Raw genomic sequence first — 18,565 nt, forward strand, 5'->3', positions numbered from 1 at the left:
ATTTTTCCAGGAGTTACGAGAGAAATCGTAATTTTAAGACAAATGTAGGCACTTTACCTAAAAGGTTCAGAACAGTAGCTTTAAAAAATAATAAATTAGTTTTAGGTGCTGAAGAAAAATTTGTTGCAACCTTACCCGGTCTCCCCTATTTTAGTACAGTGATTCACTACAATATTGTGAACACACATTTAAATTGTAATCTTTTCAGGCTAAAACGATTTTGGTTTCCTTTGTCATACGAATTTCCTTGTTGTCATGGCAGTATCTTGGTTTTCCCCTAGAGGACAACACTGTTGAGTTTGAACTAATTTACATAAAGAGCTTCACACTTCTACTTTGTCTGGCCGAGGAGAATCAGGTTGGAACACTTTGACTTAATGTTTGATTTTATTTAGAATTATTGATGGTTTTTTATAATACGTTTCCATGTGCATTTACCAACACACATCTTCATTTATTTTTGTTTACTTTTCATTAGTTCACTTATTCATTTTAAAATCTTTACATTGTGTGTTATAATATATTTTATTCTCTCCATTTTGAATGGTTCTTTTAAGTATCTGTATCCCTAAAGTTAATAAGTGAGGATTGAAGCAAGTATGAGTAGAGACACAACCGTCCTGCTCGGGTGGCTGCTCTTACAAGGTAAATGCTTTTGAGTTAACTGCTTTTTGGGTCAAGGGTTAAAATGATCGATGCCACAAATTTAATCAAAGTAATTGATCGTTCAGTTGTGGAAGTTGTGGAAGCAAAATACAAAAAAGGCTTGGTAGGTACTTTGGCTTAACTTTAGTTAGGTACCGAATCGATATACTTTCATCCTTTTTAAGTATCAATTTAGTACAATATAGCACAAAATCATGTGCACTTATCTCACATATATGACAAATCATTTTTAAAGATCTTTTTCAAATTTAAGTTTTGTAACTTGGCAACAATTTAACCCTCAGCCATAATGACGGAAATAATTGTGTGTTTTAATTGACCTTTTCATGTGAGCCTGTCAATAACAATAATAATAACAATGACAATAAACAGAAATACAATGTCTGACAGGCCTACTTCCTTTGTTGTAAAGTTTAACCTAAGTCTTGGACATACACAAGTAGGTCTTCCACTGCTAACCCTAACCCTAACCCCAACCCTAACCCTAACACAAGCCTGATGTGTTCCCAGCTACGAGCCGCACTGCGTGGTCAGCAGACTGGAACGCCAAGGTCGTCCGGGAAGTAGATGCTCTGGTCAACTCCTGTGTGGTCATCCCTTGCTCCTTCACACACGGAGAAGGGCTTTCCCGCGCCACGCTCAAAGGCAGCTGGTTCCCGGAGGGGGATAAAGAGAAGTACATCTTCCATGAAGACAGTGCGGTTATCACGGAGGAGTTTAGAGACCGCACAGAGCTGGCGGGACGACTCACGAAAGGGAACTGCACCTTAAAGATAATCGAGGTGAAGGAACAGGACCACGGCCCCTTCTGCTTCAAAGTAGAAACGAGTGATAGGACTTTGAAGACCACTGACTTTGAGAACCACTGCGCTCGCCTTAACTTGCTTGGTAGGTAGTGTCTGTGTAAATGGTAAATGGACTGCATTTATACCGCGCTTTTCTAACCAGTGGCCACTCAAAGCGCTTTACAACATTGCCCAACATTCACCCATTCATGCACATATTCACACACTGACGGCGGTGTCCCCCCTGCAAGGCGACAGCCTGCTCGTCAGGAGCAGTCAGGGAGAGGTGTCTTGCTCAGGGACACCTCTAAACTCAGCTAGGAGGAGCCGGGGATCGCCTCACCCTAACTGTTCCTTAAGAGCTGGCTATCGCCCTGCGTGGTTGACTCCGCAGTCAGTGTGTGACCGTGGGAATGAATGTTTGTAAGTCGCTTTAGATAAAAGCGTCCGCTAAATCCCCTCGATGTAAAGGTCTTCTAACTCTTTTGCTTCCCCTCCTCTTTTGTAGCAGACCCCCCCAAACCTAAATTAAATCCTCCGAGGAAGGCAATCCAGGGTGAACCTTACACCATCTCCTGCTCTGTGGCCCACACCTGCCCAGCCCATTGGCCCACCATCACCTGGAGTCGGGCCTCCACGGACACAGGGGTCATGCTGATCAACAAAGACAACGGCAAGGGCTCCTGGGAAATGGAGTCCATCCTGACCTTCATCCCGGGCGCAACGGACGACGACTCGGAGCTCAGCTGCACGGCAACCTTCAACGGAAGGGTGACCTCCTCCTCCACGCACCATCTCTTTGTGAAACGTGAGTGCAGAATGGCGTCTTCAATCAAGAGCAATGGTCCATGCCTCATGGCTGTGATGAATGCATGTCTTTGATCATCTTGTGGTTCCCTGGAGTCAATTACATGTGACATTCAGTGGAGGATTGTGGTCTGTGAGTCTCTGTTCATCCGGGACTTGTTTCTGTTCCCAGGTAATGAGGGGGATTGTTTCTGTTCTTATTGTTTCTGTTCTCTGGTAAAGAGTTGTATTGTTTCTGTTCTTATTATTTCTGTTCGTATTGATTCTGTTCCCAGGTAAAGAGCTGTACCTGCACATTATCCTTCCTCTCGTTGTCGGCCTTGGGACAGCTGTGGTCTTTGGAGCGCTCTGTGTTCTAATGAAGATCAAATACAAGTGAGTTCCGTCCTGGTGAGAATTCACACTAGCCTGTAGCTCAGGAGGTAGAGAGCGTTGTGTGGATTCTGGTTGCTGGTTCTATTCCCGGCTAAGTGTTGTGAGTCCCTGAGTAGAGCTAACTGTTGGCTCTACCTCCATGGTGACAGCTCGGTCAGTGTATGAGCGTGTTTATGAATGGGTGAATGTTAGCCACTGATTGCATGTGCTGTGAGTGGCCACAGGTCCGAATGGTGAATTAAAAACTGTCCATATACCATATCAATTAGCTATTAATATTATCCTTCTCTAATTGCATAAGGAACCGTATTGCTGATCTTCAAAGCAGAGGAAACGGCAGGCAAGTAAAAGGATATTGTGACGATTAGATCGGTGCAGTCAGGTAAACAGATGGGTTCATTAATTCTGTTTTGCGTTTATATTAGATTGCGGAATCAGCTTTCAAGAATATCGCAGAGGTGAGCGAACAAGTCTGATTTGGTTTCATTAAATCATCGATGGAGACACAAATCCATTGAGTGTAAAACATGTTTCATCACCATCCATTGTGTCTGTTGAACATGATCTTATTATCATCCATTGTGTGTAAAACATGATGACCTTCAACAACATGTTATCGTTGTTGTTTGTTTCTTCATTTTAGGATGAGCTCCAGCCGCTTCATGCCCTCTCGTCCGAGGTCAGTACCGTCTGGAGATCGGTCCGTTCTCAGACGGACCATGTATACACACAATGTACACATGGAAACCCTCTTCTAAGGCCATGCGTAACCGTTCCATCTGGCGGTGCTGATTACATCGTGGCCTATGTTTAGACCTTGGTTTAAGCCTGTGGTTTCTGTTCTTCTTTCCGAACGAACATGCTTTTCAGCCGGTCCCAGTTGTGTAGAAATAAAGAAATATAGAGATGAGTGTTGAGATCAGAATAACGTGTTACTCAACCATTCCAACCTTTTCCTGACGATGTAAACCCCCCAACAGGAAATGTGTGGTGGTACATGATCCTCTGTTCTGGGTTATTTTGAATGATAAATCACGTTTTCGTTTTTTGTTGTTTTTTCCTTGCAGGGAGCCGGTAGATTTGAGTGCTTATGATATGTAAGTGTCCCCCAACAGTTCTGTTATTGTAATTAAGGCCCAATCCCATTTCTATACCTTACCCCTTCCCCTTACCCCTCCCCCTTGTTTTGAAGGGGTAGAAATGGGATTGGGCCTAAGTGTTTTGTACCCTTCTTGATCATATCGTTCACTTACAGGCCGAATAACACTGCAAAGAAACAGAAAATCTCGAAACCCCGCTGTCCATCACCGAAGAGGTACCACATCTCCCTTCTTCACATTTAGCAGACGTTTTTATCCAAAGTGACTTACAATAAGTGCATTTGTCAGAAGATAGAGAAACAACAATATATCGCGTCGGTACAGTAAGGATGTTCAAAGAACCAAGTGCCAAGCACTAACAATCGCTAGATAAGCCCATTCCCTGTTTAGAACAAGGATAGCTAGGATAAGACTCTAAACGATGTCAAGTACTATTTTTTAAGTGCAAGGACGTCCAACAGACAATAAGTGCATACGAGGGATCTAGGGGGATGGTTGGGGGGAGGGTAAGGGGGGAGGCAATGCAAAGTCTGGTGAGAGTCTTCTCTTGCGTTCACATCCTCGTCCTGCTGAGACCTCTTAGCATCCCTGCTGGTCCGTCTAATTGGTGTTTCTAATCAACGCTTTCCTTTGTGGCGATGGTTTCCAGTCAGCCGGGGTCCTTCTCCAATCGAGGGGCGACTGGTCACGACCGGGTATGAAGCAATCAAATAATAAAACGATAATTTCCCCTTAAAAACTGCTCTGTCATCTCTGACACCCGGGTGATGTTGTTTCTCCCAGGGCTTCGGTGATTCCTGTGACGATGATTACACAAACACTGCTGACCTCAACATTTATGGAAACCTCTGAGCACAGCGACTTCCTCCGTGAAGAGATGAGAGGCTGTGCTCCAATCTTTTGTTGGTGTTCAGTTCCACTTCGACTCATTAGCATTTAGGGTATTTAGCAGACGCTTTTATCCAAAGCGACCTACAATAATTACATTTGTGATAAGAAGTGAAACAATATATCGCTGTCGGTACAGTAAGGATGTTCATAGAACCAAGTGCAAGTACTAACCAGTGGCGGATCTTCCATTAGGCAAACCTAGGCAAGTGCCTAGGGCCCCAACCAAAAAAAAAAAAAAAAAAAAAAATCTTTTCATTGGTCCTGTTTAAATGTAAATGGTGGTTTTCATCTCTCTCTCTCTCTCTCTCTCTCTCTCTCTCTCTCTCTCTCTCTCTCTCTCTCTCTCTCTCTCTCTCTCTCTCTCTCTCTCTCTCTCTCTCTCTCTCTCTCTCTCTCGTTTGAGTAATAAACATGTAATTTTGGCAAAGGCTGGGGAAATCTGAAACTGATTTTACTGTGGAGAGTTGAGTGGCAGTGCACTATGGGTTTATTGCGATTCTAAGAGTATTGGGATTGTTATTTGTTTTGTGTACGTGTTTCAAAAATGAGGGCCCCATGTCTATATTTTGCCTAGGGCCCCAAAATGGCTAGATCCGCCCCTGGTACTAACAATCGCTAGGCTAACCCATTCCCCGTATACAGCAGTGATAGCAGCTACTGCAGATGCTACACAATTAAGTACTATGAATCGGGCATTCCAGGGAATTTGTTTTAGCTCTACTCAACTGATGCTCCTAGGCTTTGATTGTTCTCAGAAAACGAACACCGCTTTAAATAACGACCAATGGTAACATTGTGTCACATGGTGTGTTATGTTTTGCATGTGTTATGCTGTGTAAACATGATCTCCGGCCCTGCACAATAAAATGTCCCTTCCATGCTTGAAATCTCGGTCTCATCATTCGTGTCGACTCTAAAACTCGAATCGTCTGGTCTATCGGGTTTAAGTAACTGAGTTATTAAGCAAGAAGATACTTTATTCATCCCCTTGGGCAAATTCAGGTATCCAGTAGCTCAACAGACAGTACAGTTGAGAAAAAACAAAATGGACAAACAGTAAAAGTCAACCAAATAAGTCAGTAAAAGTCAATAGAAGGTGAGCAATTAAGGGCTGCTCCACGGTGACTGGGACACCCGCAGAAGTGATGTGCCTTGCTTTTTTAGTAAGAACTTATTCTTTGAGTTTCTTGCTGTTGGTGTCTCCCACCCCTTCTTCTTATAGTAGTAGTCCTCTCCCTAGTCATTTTATGAAAAAAGGTAAAAAAAAAAATTGCAACAGAAGCAAACTCAACTGATTTTGTTTCTTCAATGTATGTCCTGGGTAAGGAAAATAAAAACAAGAAACCCGTTAGGGGAAAGTTTAGAAAAAGACCCAGATATATCCTGTTCGTACGCATATTTATTCTTTTTCTCACTTGAATTGGGTTGATTATTTACATCAAGACAAACAAAAAATGTTTCACAAGTTTTTTTTAATTGTTTGTTAACATGGGCAAACAGTGCATAATCTAATTACGTATGTGCTACTTTGCATAAATACAACAACAGATCTAAACATTGGGTATAGCCAGGTGAAAATGTCTTGTAGAATTTGTTAACATATAACAGTAAAATACTTAATGTTAAGGTCCACAAGATTCATTTTCACCTGGCTATACCCAATGCTTAGATCTGTTGTGGTTATTATTCAAATTAGCGCACACGTGATAATATTATGCATCGTTTGCCCATGTTAACAAACAATTTCCAAAAACTTGTGATGCTTTTTTTTTGTCTTGGTGTAAGTAATCAACCTAGAAATGTTCATGGTGATATCTAAAGGTTAAAAATGTTACCCTATTCACATGAGAAAAATAATTAATATGCGTATGAAAAGGCTATTTTGATCTTTTTCGAAACTTTCCCCTAATGGGATTCTTCTGGGATTTATTTTTCTCCATACTCAGGACATATTGAGGAGACAAAATCAGTTGAGTTTGATTCGGTTGCAATTTGTTCAAAGTTTACCCCCATTTTGGCTTAAAATTACTATTGCTCCGGTTATGACGTGGACGTGACGTGAGTAGTCTCAGAACCCATATGCTCCGGTAAAACATATCATATATATATGTAAACCTGTTTGTTTGATTTTGTGAAATGTCGTTGTCGAGTGATATAAATGCAAGATATAAGTAGGTTACGAAATGAAGTTAAGTTAACCCAGTTCAAGAGCTAAAGAAAAGAAGAGAGACAACAAATTGGAGTTAGCTCATGGGCTAGCTGAAGCTCCCATAAGCTATACACGCTCTTCGGAAAGAATTCTCTGCCAAGCTCCAAGAAGTTATCACCTCAAGTCAAATCCCAAATAGAAATCCTACCGCACTCAAATATTCTTGCCACTCGCACGCACACCAAACAGAATCCTGCATCGATTATTTTCTCATTTCTGGGACTCTTGCGGATCATATACTGGACTGTGGACACAAAGGCATCGTTTTTTCAGATCATGTCCTATTATTTTTGCATTAATGCCTTACTTCACATGCCACGGGCCAAACAGTGTGGAGGCTTAGCCTGAGATGGCTCCATGATCAGAATTTTCTAAAATTTTGTGGAAGGAAATATTGAGATATTCTTTCTCTCCTTATGACTGAACTTGAGCGAGATAATAAAGATCTAGAAAGCGAGCTGGGAATGTACAGAGGCTCTCAGAATTATGGGCTAAATAATATGATGATGTTACAGCTAGTTAGGCCTTATACAGTATAACTTGGTTAAAACCGACATACTATGATCAGGGAGAATCAGAGGGTAAAATACTAGCATGGAGGATTAAAACACGGCAAAATGAAAGGGCTAACACTGAGCTTGAAACTGAAAGCAGGACAACAACGCATCCAACAGAAATTAACAGAGCTTATCAAAAATAAAATATGAACCTTTATATGTCAGAGTCTCTGCACACTAATGTCCTACACCCCTTTTTAGACCAGCTCTCCATTCCAGCTTTAGAGAAAAAGGTAAAAGAGGAGCTAGACTCTTCCATTACAAAGGAGGAACTGTTTGAAGCGATGTCTCACATGAATGGAGGGAAGGCATCATGTCCGGATGGACTACCCATAGGCAACTACAAGCGCTTTAAGGCTTGGCTTGTGACACCACTCTTTGATAAAGTCAAATCAATTGAAGCCAAACATTTATCATCCTCCTTATCCAATGCTTTAATAAACATGATCTTAAAACTAGATAAACCCCATGTAAGATGTGGGTTGTATCGTCCTATTTCGCTTATAAACTCTTGCTAAGATTATAGAAACAGTGTTTGTGAGACGTCTTGAAAACCATCTTCCTTCTCTGATAGCCCCTGACCAAACCGTTTCATAAAAGGTTGTCAAGGTTTCCACAACGCAACGTCTTCCTGGATGCTGAAAAAGCGTTCGGTAGGGTGGATCATAATGATCTTTTTGAAATGTGGACTTCCTTCTTGGACTTTGTAAAGGAACATAAATTTCTTCTAAAGTGACCTTTACAATCATTAACCCTGTACAACCGTTGGGCAACCCATTGCCTCATTACCCCTTGCCTCTGTACCAGTGAGTCAGTGTGCCATCAATTTTTGAGTGTTTTTCGTTTTTTTCAATTATTTTATTATTATGATTATTCTTTATTTTTATTTAAAGTATTTTTTTTGTCTGGTTGGTTGTTTCTTGTGTTTACTGTATTTGTAACTTGCTGTTCTTTGAAAAGGATTAAAAATAAAACAATAAAAACATTTGAAAAAAGAAAAAGACTGGACTATTATAGTGTGTCAGCGGAAAACCAGACGTTTCTTCGAACTGAAGAAGAAGTTAAACCCTGAAAGGGAAGTTTAAAGGTTAAGAAAGGTTGGATCCGCTCCATTTCTCGCGCTCACAGATGTCTTCTTCTCTAGCTTATTGAACCGTGAAACCAGTTCTATTCTGATCCTGTGTGTGTGTGTGTGTGTGTGTGTGTGTGTGTGTGTGTGTGTGTGTGTGTGTGTGTGTGTGTGTGTGTGTGTTTGATGAGTGGAGGGTGATGGGTGGGTGGAGCGCTACACATTAAGTCGACAAGATATCAGGTAAGACGCTCTTTTCGACACTGACATAAATGTTGATAACTTATTTTTTAGGGGAAATAAATCCAAAAGGAGAATCAATTATTCCTCTTATGAATTGCCTGCTATATTATTTTTTAATTTCATGGTGTTAGGTGTTCATAGGAGGATGGCGGACGTTTTGCAGCATGTTCTTCTAACCATGGTCATTGCAGGTACATCACCTTGTAATATATATTGATATTAAAATCCAAAAAATGTTTGAAAGGTATTAAGGGATTTTGTGTGTGTGTGTGTGTGTATTTTTGTGTGTGTATGCATATTCATGTGTATCTGTATGTGTGTGTGTGTGTGTGTGTGTGTGTGTGTGTGTGTGGTTGTGTGTGTGTGTGTGTGTGTGTGTGTGTGTGTGTGTATTTTCATCTGTACCGGTATGCGCACATATATGTGCGTGTGTGTAAACAGGGTTCCTAGTCTGTGGTTCCGGGGCCTGGTACGTCAAAATGCCGAGCCACATCAAAGCCCTGTGGAAGTCCTGTCTGGTGATCCCCTGCAGCTTTGACTACCACCAGTCCCCCCCCAAGGTCCCAGGCCGTGTTGTGTGGTACCAGTACGCCCGGTCCGGCTACCCTCTGGTCTACGATGCTTGGTACAATAGGAAGGTCATTTCAAAGTTCTCCGGGAAGACCAGTCTCGTGCGTCACGGGCCCCGGGACTGCAGCCTCCAGATCTCCCGAGTGGACAGCAGCCTCCACATGGAGAAGATCTACACCTGGGTGGACCCGGAGAACGTGGGGTGGAAAACCTACAAGTTCTACGACACCACCGTCACCATCCAAGTGGAGCGTGAGTGAGGGGAAGGGGCTTTGGACCACTGTGTGTCCGTTTTGTGTGTGTTCATTATGGGTGTTTATGATGAGTGTGTTCACGATGTGCGTGTTCATGATGTGTTCTTTGTGTGTGTTCACGATGTTTGTGTTATGTGTGCTTATGATGTGTATGTCCATGATGTGCGCGTTCTTCTTGTGCGGGGTCATGTGTGCGTTCATGATGCGTGTTTATGACGTGTGTGTTCATAATGTGTGGGTGTTGATGTGTGTGTTCATGATGTGTTCTTTCTGTGTGTTCATGATGTGTGTGTTGATAATGTCGCTTCATGGAGTGTGCATTCACGATGTGTGTGTTCCCGATGTGTGTGTTTTGTGTGCTTATGAGGTCTGTGTGGTGTGTGTGTTCCCTCCAGAGACAGCCGAGCCCCCAAAGATTAGTATCTACGGGGAGATGAAGGTCGGCCAGTCAGTGACTGTCCAGTGCAGTGTGGTCCACACCTGTCCCACCTTCCCTCCCACCCTGAAACTCAACATCGGATCCGAGGGGTCCAAAGTGGCCACCGAGTTGCTGCTGGACGGCACGGCCCGGACCACCCTCACCGTCTCCCTGCACATCCAGAGCGACCAGCAGAGAGTGGGCTGCTCCGTCCGCCATCATGGAGGTCTGGAAGCCGCGGCGTCTGGTAGCGTTGAAGCGGAGTGTAAGTTAGCATATACATTTTACATTAAGGCCATTTAGCAGACGCTTTTATCCAAAGCGACTTACAATAATTACATTTGTCAGAAGAAAGAACAACCATAATATATCGCTGTCAGTACAGTAAGGATGTTCGTAGAACCAAGTGCCAAGCACTATCAATCGCCAGGTTAACCCAATCCCCGTATTCGACAAAGATAGCTAGGACCATAGATTAAACCCTTGTGTTTCCATAGAATAAACCCTTGTTGTGTTTCCATAGAATAAACCCTTGTTGTGTTTCCATAGATTAAACCCTTGTTGTGTTTCCATAGAATAAACCCTTGTTGTGTTTCCATAGATTAAACCATTGTGTTTCCATAGCTAGAAGGTTAGAACAATGCTAGGTACTATTTTTAAGTGCCAGGATGTACAACATACATAAGTGCGTAAGTGTTGGGGTGTAGGGGTGTGGGGGGTGAGTGTAAGAGCTGTTAGCACGTTGCGGACGTCACCATGCTAATCCGATTTATTAGTGCAATCACTTAGCTGTTTTTTTCTGGTTTCTTAGGAGCCACTGGGCGGCATGTGGCTCCAGGAGTTAGAGCGGGTTGGCTGGTAACCAGAAGGTTACAAGTCCGATCCCAGGCTCCCCCTAGTGTGTCGAGGGGTGTCCCTGAGCAAGACAACTCACCCTTACTGCTCCCGACGTGCTGGCGGTGTTGTAAAGCGCTTTGAGTGGCCCACTGGTTAGAAAAGCGCTCTGTAAATGCAGTTCATTCCCCGTCCTCCGTCCTCCCAGGCTCCTTCCAGCCTCTGCGCATCGTGCCGCCGTCAGACCGGATGTTTCCAGAGGGAAAGGTGAGCAGTGTCTCCTGTTCCGTGGAGTACAGCTGCCCCAAACACGTGCCCACCCTCACCTGGAACTATCGGTCCATGCCGTCCACCCTGACAGTCTCCATGGTTGGGGTGGGCCGCTGGAGGGCGCAGTCCGAGCTGAACTTCACCGCGGCTGCCCAGTACCAGGGTCGACCGCTGACCTGCGTCGCACGCTTCACAGGCGGGCGCCGGCAGGAGGAAAGCATGACCATAGAAGTCAAGAGTGAGTAGAGACACGGACACACCTTGTGGAGGGCTCTCCCAGGTCTACGGAGGGGGATTCGGTCCACATGTGATTATTATTTTGGAGTTTTGTCTTTAAAGTCAGAATTCTGACTCTAGTCTCAGAACACAGAGTTTAAAGTCTGAACTAAAACGAAAATACTAGTTTAATGTTTTTTTTGGAGTTCTGACAGTAATCTCAGATTTCTGACTTTCAAATCTGAACTCTTTTTATCTGGATTATAGTCAGAATTCTGACTAACGTCAAAAGTGTCATATCATACGGTTCCCCATCAATGGGCTATCGGCAAGGTTTGAAAGCCAAATGTTAGAATAAATTCTCATGCAGAAGTTTAATGTTTGAAGTTTCTTTGCTGCCTCTGACTTACAGAACGTTGACTGATGTTGGTTTGTACACTGTGGCCATTTGGCTGTTTCTCCTCCCCTAAAGGGTCCATACTCTCTCGTGGCTGGTCCTACGAGACCCCTGGTAGCATCAACGGCCTGGTGGGCTCCTGCGCCGTGATCCCCTGCTCCTTCACCTACACCTCCACCCGGCCATCGGGCCTGGAGGTGAAGTGGTACCTGCTCCAGCCCGACGCAGACCCACAGGTGTTTCCCCAGAAACAGGGCATGGCCGTCAAGTACGCCGGGAGAACCAGTTTGCCTGGGTCGGTGTCCCAGGGGAACTGCAGCCTGTATATAGAGAGGCTGGAGATGTCCCTCGACCAGAACCGACTCTACCCCTGGGTGGATAAGAACCCAATCACGTCCTACCAGGATCACAACCTCTACGATAGAACCTCTCAGCTCCGGGTCACAGGTAAGAGAATCCCTCTGTGTGGTGTTTCAACTGAAGAGATGGAAGGCTGAACCGTAGAAGACGGAGTACTGTCATGGAAATATCTGTTGTGTTTCTGTAGATTAAACATCAATGTTGTTACTATTGATAAAACATCGATGATGGGTTTCTATAGACTAAGTCTATGATATCAATGTTGTGTTTCCAGATTAAACCCTTGTTGTGTTTCCATAGATTAAACCCTTGTGTTTCCATAGATTAAACCCTTGTGTTTCCATAGATTAAACCCTTGTGTTTCCATAGATTAAAACCTTGTTGTGTTTTATAGATTAAACCCTTGTGTTTCCATAGAATAAACCCTTGTTGTGTTTCCATGGATCGCATACTGGTTGTGTTCCCTTTGTTGTGCTTCCGTGGATTAGATCCTTGTTGTATTACCATAGATTAAACCCTTGTTGTGTGTCTATAGAAATCGCTCAACAGCCACAGGTGAAAATGAACGGTGTTCCCTGGGTGGGAGAAGAGATGAAAGTATTCTGCAGTGTCCGGCATTCCTGTCCAGCCGCACCCCCCAACCTCACCCTAGACGCTGAACCATTGGGCCGAACAGGGGGGCGACTCTCGGAGACAGAGGTTTCCCACGGCGTGTGGGAGAGGACGCTCGAACTCACCTGGACGGTGCGGGAGGAGGACGTTGGAGTGGTCTGCACTGTGCGGCACCCTGGGGGTCAAACGGCCAAGACCAACCACCGGATGAAGGCCGAATGTGAGTAATGCTGCCGGGAGCTAGCATCAGGTTGATCGGTGTGGAGACATTCAGACCTAAACCCAGCCATCCACGGGCGGCTTGTGGCTCAGGAGGTAGGGCGGGTCGGCTGGTAACTGGAAGGGTTGCTAGTTTGATCCCCCTTCACCTCCTAGCTGGGTGTCGCGGTGTCCCTGAGCAAGACAGCTCACCCTAACTGCTCCCGACGCGCTGCCTGTCGCCTTGCACGGTCAACACCGCCGTCCGTGTGTGAAGCATGAGTGGGTGAATGTAAGGCGCTTTGAGTGGCCACTGGTTAGAAAAGCGCTGTAGAAATGCAGTCCGTTTACCATGAATCACCCCTCCCATCAGGTCCACTTCATGAGATCAAAATGTCCGAGGAGCCGGGGGAGTTGATGGAGGGCGTGGCGAGGCATGTGACCTGCTCCGTTTCCTACATCTGCAAAAAGCCGAACCTGGCCATCACCTGGAACTACAGTGACATGCAGAGCTCCAGAACCACCCTGGAGACCTCGGGCAACACGTTTAATACCACGTCCATCCTAACCTTCGTTCCCAGTCTTGAGGACGATGGTAAAGTCTTGACCTGCACCGCCCAGTTCACCCCTGGCGGTACCTTCTCAGCCTCCTCAAGCCTACGTGTGAAAAGTGAGTTGCCGCAAACCCCTTGTGTCCCGTAATTTTTGCGAATATACTCATATATACGCACATTTTAAATCATGTGTTTTTTTGTTCATCTCTCAGAATATAAGCAGCGGTTTGTGACGTTGGACAATATAGATAACAGTAAGTGCATTCATATTCCATTGGGTTATGTTGACTTGATCACAGCACAGTTGAACACTAGGCCTGCAGTATAAGTGACTTAACAGGTGGTATGCCTACAGTATAAGTGACTGTGGAAAGGTATAGTATGACTGATTACCAACAGGATGTCGGCCTACAGTGTGGCTGATTGCCACAAGAGGTTTTTTTTAAGTATGACTTGTTTTTCCTACGGTTAGAGTTATTGCCAAAGGGCTACAGGCCTACAGTTTGACCAATAGTCAATAAGCTGTAGGCATACAGTATGACTCCACAAGCTTTAGGCCTACACGATCAGTGACCGTCCCCAGGCTCTGGGCCTGCAGTTTGACTTGTTCCTTTCATCACAGAATCCACAATCCTGGCTGCTGATGTCCTGCCCAAAATCACAGCGTTACCTCGCTCCTGCGTGGTGATACCCTGCTCCTTCCAGATGCCGGACCACCTCAAGACTGGACTGCGGGGCATCTGGTACAACCGGGAAGGGGGCCGTGTCTACCACGGGGGCCAGAGCAAGGTGCTGACCCATTTCAAGGGCCGCACTAAGTTACTGGGCACTGTCGGCCATGGAAACTGCACCCTGGAGATCAATGACATCAAGCCTTTCGACAACGGCCCCTTCTGTTTCCGTGCCGAAGCTGTATCTGGCGAGGCCAAATACAGCTTCAACGACAGTTGTGTGTTTATCGTTATGCAAGGTATTCAGCCTTGTATGTTGTACGTTCTGGCACTTATTGTACAAACTTATTGTATGTTGTACGTCCTTGCACCTCAAAAATAGTACTTAGCATCGTGTAGCATACTATTCTAGCTATATTTGTTGTATACAGGGAATGGGTTAACCTAGAGATTGTTAAGTGCTTGGCACTTGGTTCTATTATCATCCTTACACTACAGACAGCAATATATTGTTGTTACTCTTTCTTCTGACAAATGTACTTATTGTAAGTCACCTTGGTTAAAAGCGTCTGCTAATTGCCCTAAATGTAAATGTAAACGTTCTTCTTTTGGGGAGCAAATGGTTAATCAGTGTGAATCCGGGGATGAGGAACCATGCCTGAGATTCTGTTTGGTTTCGTGACTCAGCGTCCCCAGAACGGCCCCGGCTGACGGCCGCTCCAACCGACGTCGACGCGGGATCAGTGATCAACGCGACCTGCTCCGTCAACCACACGTGTCCCTCACAACCGCCCGTCCTGACGTGGAGCCACCCCACGAACACCGCTGTGATCGGGCACACCTGGATGGGACAGGGCGTCTGGGAGACCTCCTCCACCGTGACTCTCATCCCTGAATGGGGAGATGGAACCAAGCACCTGTCCTGTACCGCCACCTTCTCGAAAAGGAGAGTCCAAGTCGCCATCGTCCAGTTCACCGTGAAGGGTCTGAGCGCCGTGTCTCTGTAGAGATTGGGTATTTTATGCAAACGCACAATTTGATTGTGTTGCTCACGCTTAATTTATTTATGTTTGCCTTGAACAGGGTCGCTGATGTTCCAGTTGAGAAGCTCTATGCACGTAACGATACCAGCTTCTGTGGTCGTCATTGTCGTCCTTCTGGCCGCTGTCATTGCAGTTTGCCTCCGGAGGAAATGGTATTGTAACGCTTATTTTTGTGTGGTAGCGTCCTCTGGTCACTTCTGGATCGTGGGAACATTCGGGTTACAATAATAAGTACATACAGCTCTCTGCGTTTATATCTTCTTTAATTATAACCAACACGACAACACAGTAGGCTACACCTGCATGTGCTCGGTCATTCTTCAATTGATCCGCCCACTTAACTTTTCCCCCCAAAACAAAAGGTGGGTAGTAGGAACAAATACCTTCTCAACAAAATGTTGTAACACTATTTATTTAAATGTTACCCGAAAATGTATATATTTAATAATTATAAAATAATTAATCTCAACATCATAATTTAAAAGAAAATGAAATAATGCAAACAATATGAATTATAACACGACAGTATGTATGCTCACGTTTTTTTTTTGAGTTTGAGCTACATTTATCGATACTCCCATGGGCGTCGCCACAATATATTTTGGGGGTAGTAGTAGTTTGGACCCCCCCCCCCCCCAGCATTAAAATGCATTTCAAGTGACTTCATGAAGGTGGTTGGTCTTTGCAGTAGGGAAGCACAGCGATCATCTCATGTTGGGGGAATGGTTTAAAAATATAGTAAAGAAAATTCTTGAGAGAAAGCGATGCATGCGATTTTTAACAATCTAACATGACCTGGCACTAAAATACAGGCTAAATATCAAAACAGAAAGAAAGCCTTTTCAGCTAAAGCTGGACATTTTGACAATGACTGATTGCTGAAGTCTGTCGCTGTCATTGATCCGACTCTCAACATAGGCTTGGTTTGGTGCATGTTTTGAATATGCGTGCATCATGCGGCTGGAAACCAGAAAAACGCGAGTGGATTTCTATTGGTATTTGTATACCCCAGGCCCCCCGCCAAAATATGTCCCACAGGCCAACAAACTTGTTAATCTATAGCTTGGCTACTTGTTATATATGAGATCCTGCTAATGAATTTTGTATTTTTTGTATTTTCTTTAAACTGTATTAGCAGGTATCGGTATAGGGATATAACTATTATTCATCTCTATTTATTTTTTAGCAAGAGACAAACTGAAAACTTTTCAAGCCCCCCTCCTCGACCAGAGAAAAGGTAGGCCGTATTGTAGGCTTATAGGCTTGTACCTTTTAATCGTTTAGGAGAAAGAGTAATGTGTTAAACAACATCCATGCACTCAACTTTTCTTCCTCCACTTTAAATAGTTTGAAACTTTGAGTTTGGTTAATTCTTCCTTCCTCAGAAGCCCAGTGGGGGGACGGGTGAAGTGGACTCGATAAAGGAGAACGACGTCATCCTGGGACCTCATCACTGGCAGTCTAATAATGTACTACCGACCTAGTCGAGAAAAACCTTCAACCACCCACAAATTAACATTGAGACATGACACGTGATCGACCATCACATTGCTATTTTGGTTGTTTATGATATTCAGACAGGGGTGTTGCACAAAACTCTTGGTGCCATACAAAATCAGTCTCTGTTGGCTCTCTTCCTCTCTTGATCCATGTCTCTCCACATTTTAATTCTTATTTACAATTAATTGGGCTAACACAAACACCTCGTCTCAGCAACATCAGGAGATGAAGAGGGACACTCTGTGGCTGTTTCTGAAATTAAGGGCCATGCCTCTCATGTTAAGCTTAGCTATGTATTTTTCTTTATTTGATAGATGTCTTTGTTATAACATTGTAGGTATAATGCTGATGCATTTATGATATTGATAAATCAGGATATTCAATCCAATTATGCTCCAAGCTAGATCCCCTGCTGACTGCCTTCAATCTAAACTGTTGTAATAAGCTTAAGCCATTCTCAATCGATGACTCTTAAACCGTTGTGCTCACCCATCTTTTGAAAGAATTCAGTTATGAGTTGTTCTCCCTCAACTTGCATTTTGTGGACCTTGATTTCCTTTTCTTGGGGAAAGACATGACTATTGTGTTGCAAAATAGCGCTCACTCATCCCGCGACTAGCTGCGTTAGTTTTTGGGCATCCTCGCAGCTCAGTGGTGTGATAATCCATTTGGTGCCTTCTGTAAGTGTAAAGTGAGCCTCCACCATTTTGTTTTATAACCAACTCAAAGGTTTTATTCAGCCAATTTAAAATTACATTACTTTGAAACAGAATATTGCAAACAAAGAAAAACATTATCACCCTATGCTTTGAGGGATCTGGGTGTGTATATACGTTTCTTGTAATAATTTTTATATATTTTATATCTATAATAGGGTTGTTTTCTTCCTTAGTTTCTCAGTGATTCATGTTTGGTTGGATAATTGTGTTTCTGCCTTCTTACACCCTTTAAATGCAGGTTTTCAAACACTCCACACCCATCTTATTTTCTTAAAATCAGTAAAGTGTACAAACTTAGTTTTGTGATTTCAATTAGTTTTCAGAAGGTTGTTTTTTCATTCAACGCTGGACCATTAAAGCTACCCCCTAGTAAATCAGTCTCTGCTCTTTGACTTGGTCTTAACTGCAATCCTTTAATTAACCTTGACAAGGATGTAGCCTAAACAAATGGACAATAGCATCAATACCATTCTCTTCAACAAGAAACAAACTCTAATGAAAAATCGTGAAATATAAAATGAGGTCACAAGTGCAGGCTGGAGATGTATTTCTTGCATTTAACCTGTAGGGGTCTGTATGCGGGTTTTGCACCGCCCAGGTAATAAAAGGCCAGGTGTGTGTTTGTCAGACACTGAATGTCAAGGGAAGAGGCCGAGGTTTAAAAAAGTCTTTAGATTGCGCGCTTATTAAGTCTAGTTCTTTGTTATTTAAGTTTACTCGTTACCTATAAATGTTTTCTCGTTTCCTTGTAACATTGTCTTAATTAAGAAGACAGTTTGGTTCTTTTTTGTATGGTAAAATAAACGCAATCATTTATTAAAGTCGCGAATGCTTGAAATCTTTGGAAGCGAGTCGAACTGACCTCGTCTTCTGTACCCACGGTTCAAACGAAGAACGGCCGAGACACTAACACACCGAGGCTAATTTCATCACCATGGACACCACTATGAATTGACGGCGCACAAACATACCCACAAACATTGACAAATAAATTCCTCCTCGAACTACAATACAATTTTAAATGCACAATAAAAATCCTCTAAAAACAAGAATCCAACCACACACTTTTGATAAGTTTACATATTGAATTAAAGGCAATTTGCGCTGGAAATGTAACAGACAACCTCCGCAATAAATACAAATGACTGAATATCCACTTGGCCTGAATTAACCACTGGAAATAATAATCAAGGTGGTTACCATCGGCCTACCTTACATGAAAACGAAATCCATTCGTCTGTCTTTCT

At 43.6% G+C, this 18,565-nt stretch overlaps 2 protein-coding genes across 3 annotated transcripts; both read left to right on the forward strand.

Annotated features, from left to right (window-relative positions):
* Positions 1–237: 237 nt before the first annotated feature.
* Positions 238–4,848, forward strand: LOC115553271 (myelin-associated glycoprotein). Its single transcript, XM_030369406.1, has 12 exons — positions 238–358; positions 558–645; positions 1,177–1,554; positions 1,960–2,259; positions 2,534–2,633; positions 2,935–2,973; positions 3,059–3,091; positions 3,277–3,312; positions 3,701–3,730; positions 3,889–3,948; positions 4,383–4,428; positions 4,517–4,848. Exons 2-12 carry the CDS (start codon positions 600–602, stop codon positions 4,583–4,585), a joined length of 1,137 nt encoding a protein of 378 aa, XP_030225266.1. The 5' UTR covers positions 238–358; positions 558–599; the 3' UTR covers positions 4,586–4,848.
* A 3,726-nt stretch (positions 4,849–8,574) lies between these two features.
* On the forward strand, positions 8,575–18,139 carry LOC115553255 (Schwann cell myelin protein). 2 transcript variants are annotated; one of them, XM_030369368.1, is made up of 14 exons: positions 8,575–8,702; positions 8,834–8,893; positions 9,144–9,524; positions 9,922–10,209; positions 10,987–11,286; positions 11,737–12,108; positions 12,557–12,853; positions 13,205–13,501; positions 13,598–13,639; positions 14,008–14,355; positions 14,744–15,040; positions 15,140–15,251; positions 16,286–16,336; positions 16,485–18,139. In XM_030369368.1, the coding sequence occupies exons 2-14, from the start codon at positions 8,848–8,850 to the stop codon at positions 16,519–16,521; spliced, it is 2,868 nt and encodes a 955-aa protein (XP_030225228.1). In that variant the 5' UTR covers positions 8,575–8,702; positions 8,834–8,847; the 3' UTR covers positions 16,522–18,139. The 2 variants fall into 2 exon arrangements, with proteins under 2 accessions (XP_030225228.1, XP_030225229.1); XM_030369369.1 differs by having other exon boundaries at positions 8,611–8,702; positions 8,844–8,893.
* Positions 18,140–18,565: the final 426 nt, after the last annotated feature.

The sequence above is a fragment of the Gadus morhua genome, chromosome 11, assembly GCF_902167405.1.
Source record: "Gadus morhua chromosome 11, gadMor3.0, whole genome shotgun sequence".
Lineage (NCBI taxonomy): Eukaryota > Metazoa > Chordata > Actinopteri > Gadiformes > Gadidae > Gadus > Gadus morhua.

Coding starts and splice junctions, on each gene's coding strand:
- LOC115553255 (XM_030369368.1), top strand. CDS start 8,848: ATGGCGGACGTTTTGCAGCATGTTCTTCTAACCATGGTCATTGCAG. Junction 10,210..10,986: donor TGGTAGCGTTGAAGCGGAGT/GTAAGTTAGCAT, acceptor CCGTCCTCCCAG/GCTCCTTCCAGCCTCTGCGC. Junction 12,854..13,204: donor CCACCGGATGAAGGCCGAAT/GTGAGTAATGCT, acceptor CCCTCCCATCAG/GTCCACTTCATGAGATCAAA.
- LOC115553271 (XM_030369406.1), top strand. CDS start 600: ATGAGTAGAGACACAACCGTCCTGCTCGGGTGGCTGCTCTTACAAG. Junction 2,260..2,533: donor GCACCATCTCTTTGTGAAAC/GTGAGTGCAGAA, acceptor TTCTGTTCCCAG/GTAAAGAGCTGTACCTGCAC. Junction 3,092..3,276: donor CTTTCAAGAATATCGCAGAG/GTGAGCGAACAA, acceptor TCTTCATTTTAG/GATGAGCTCCAGCCGCTTCA.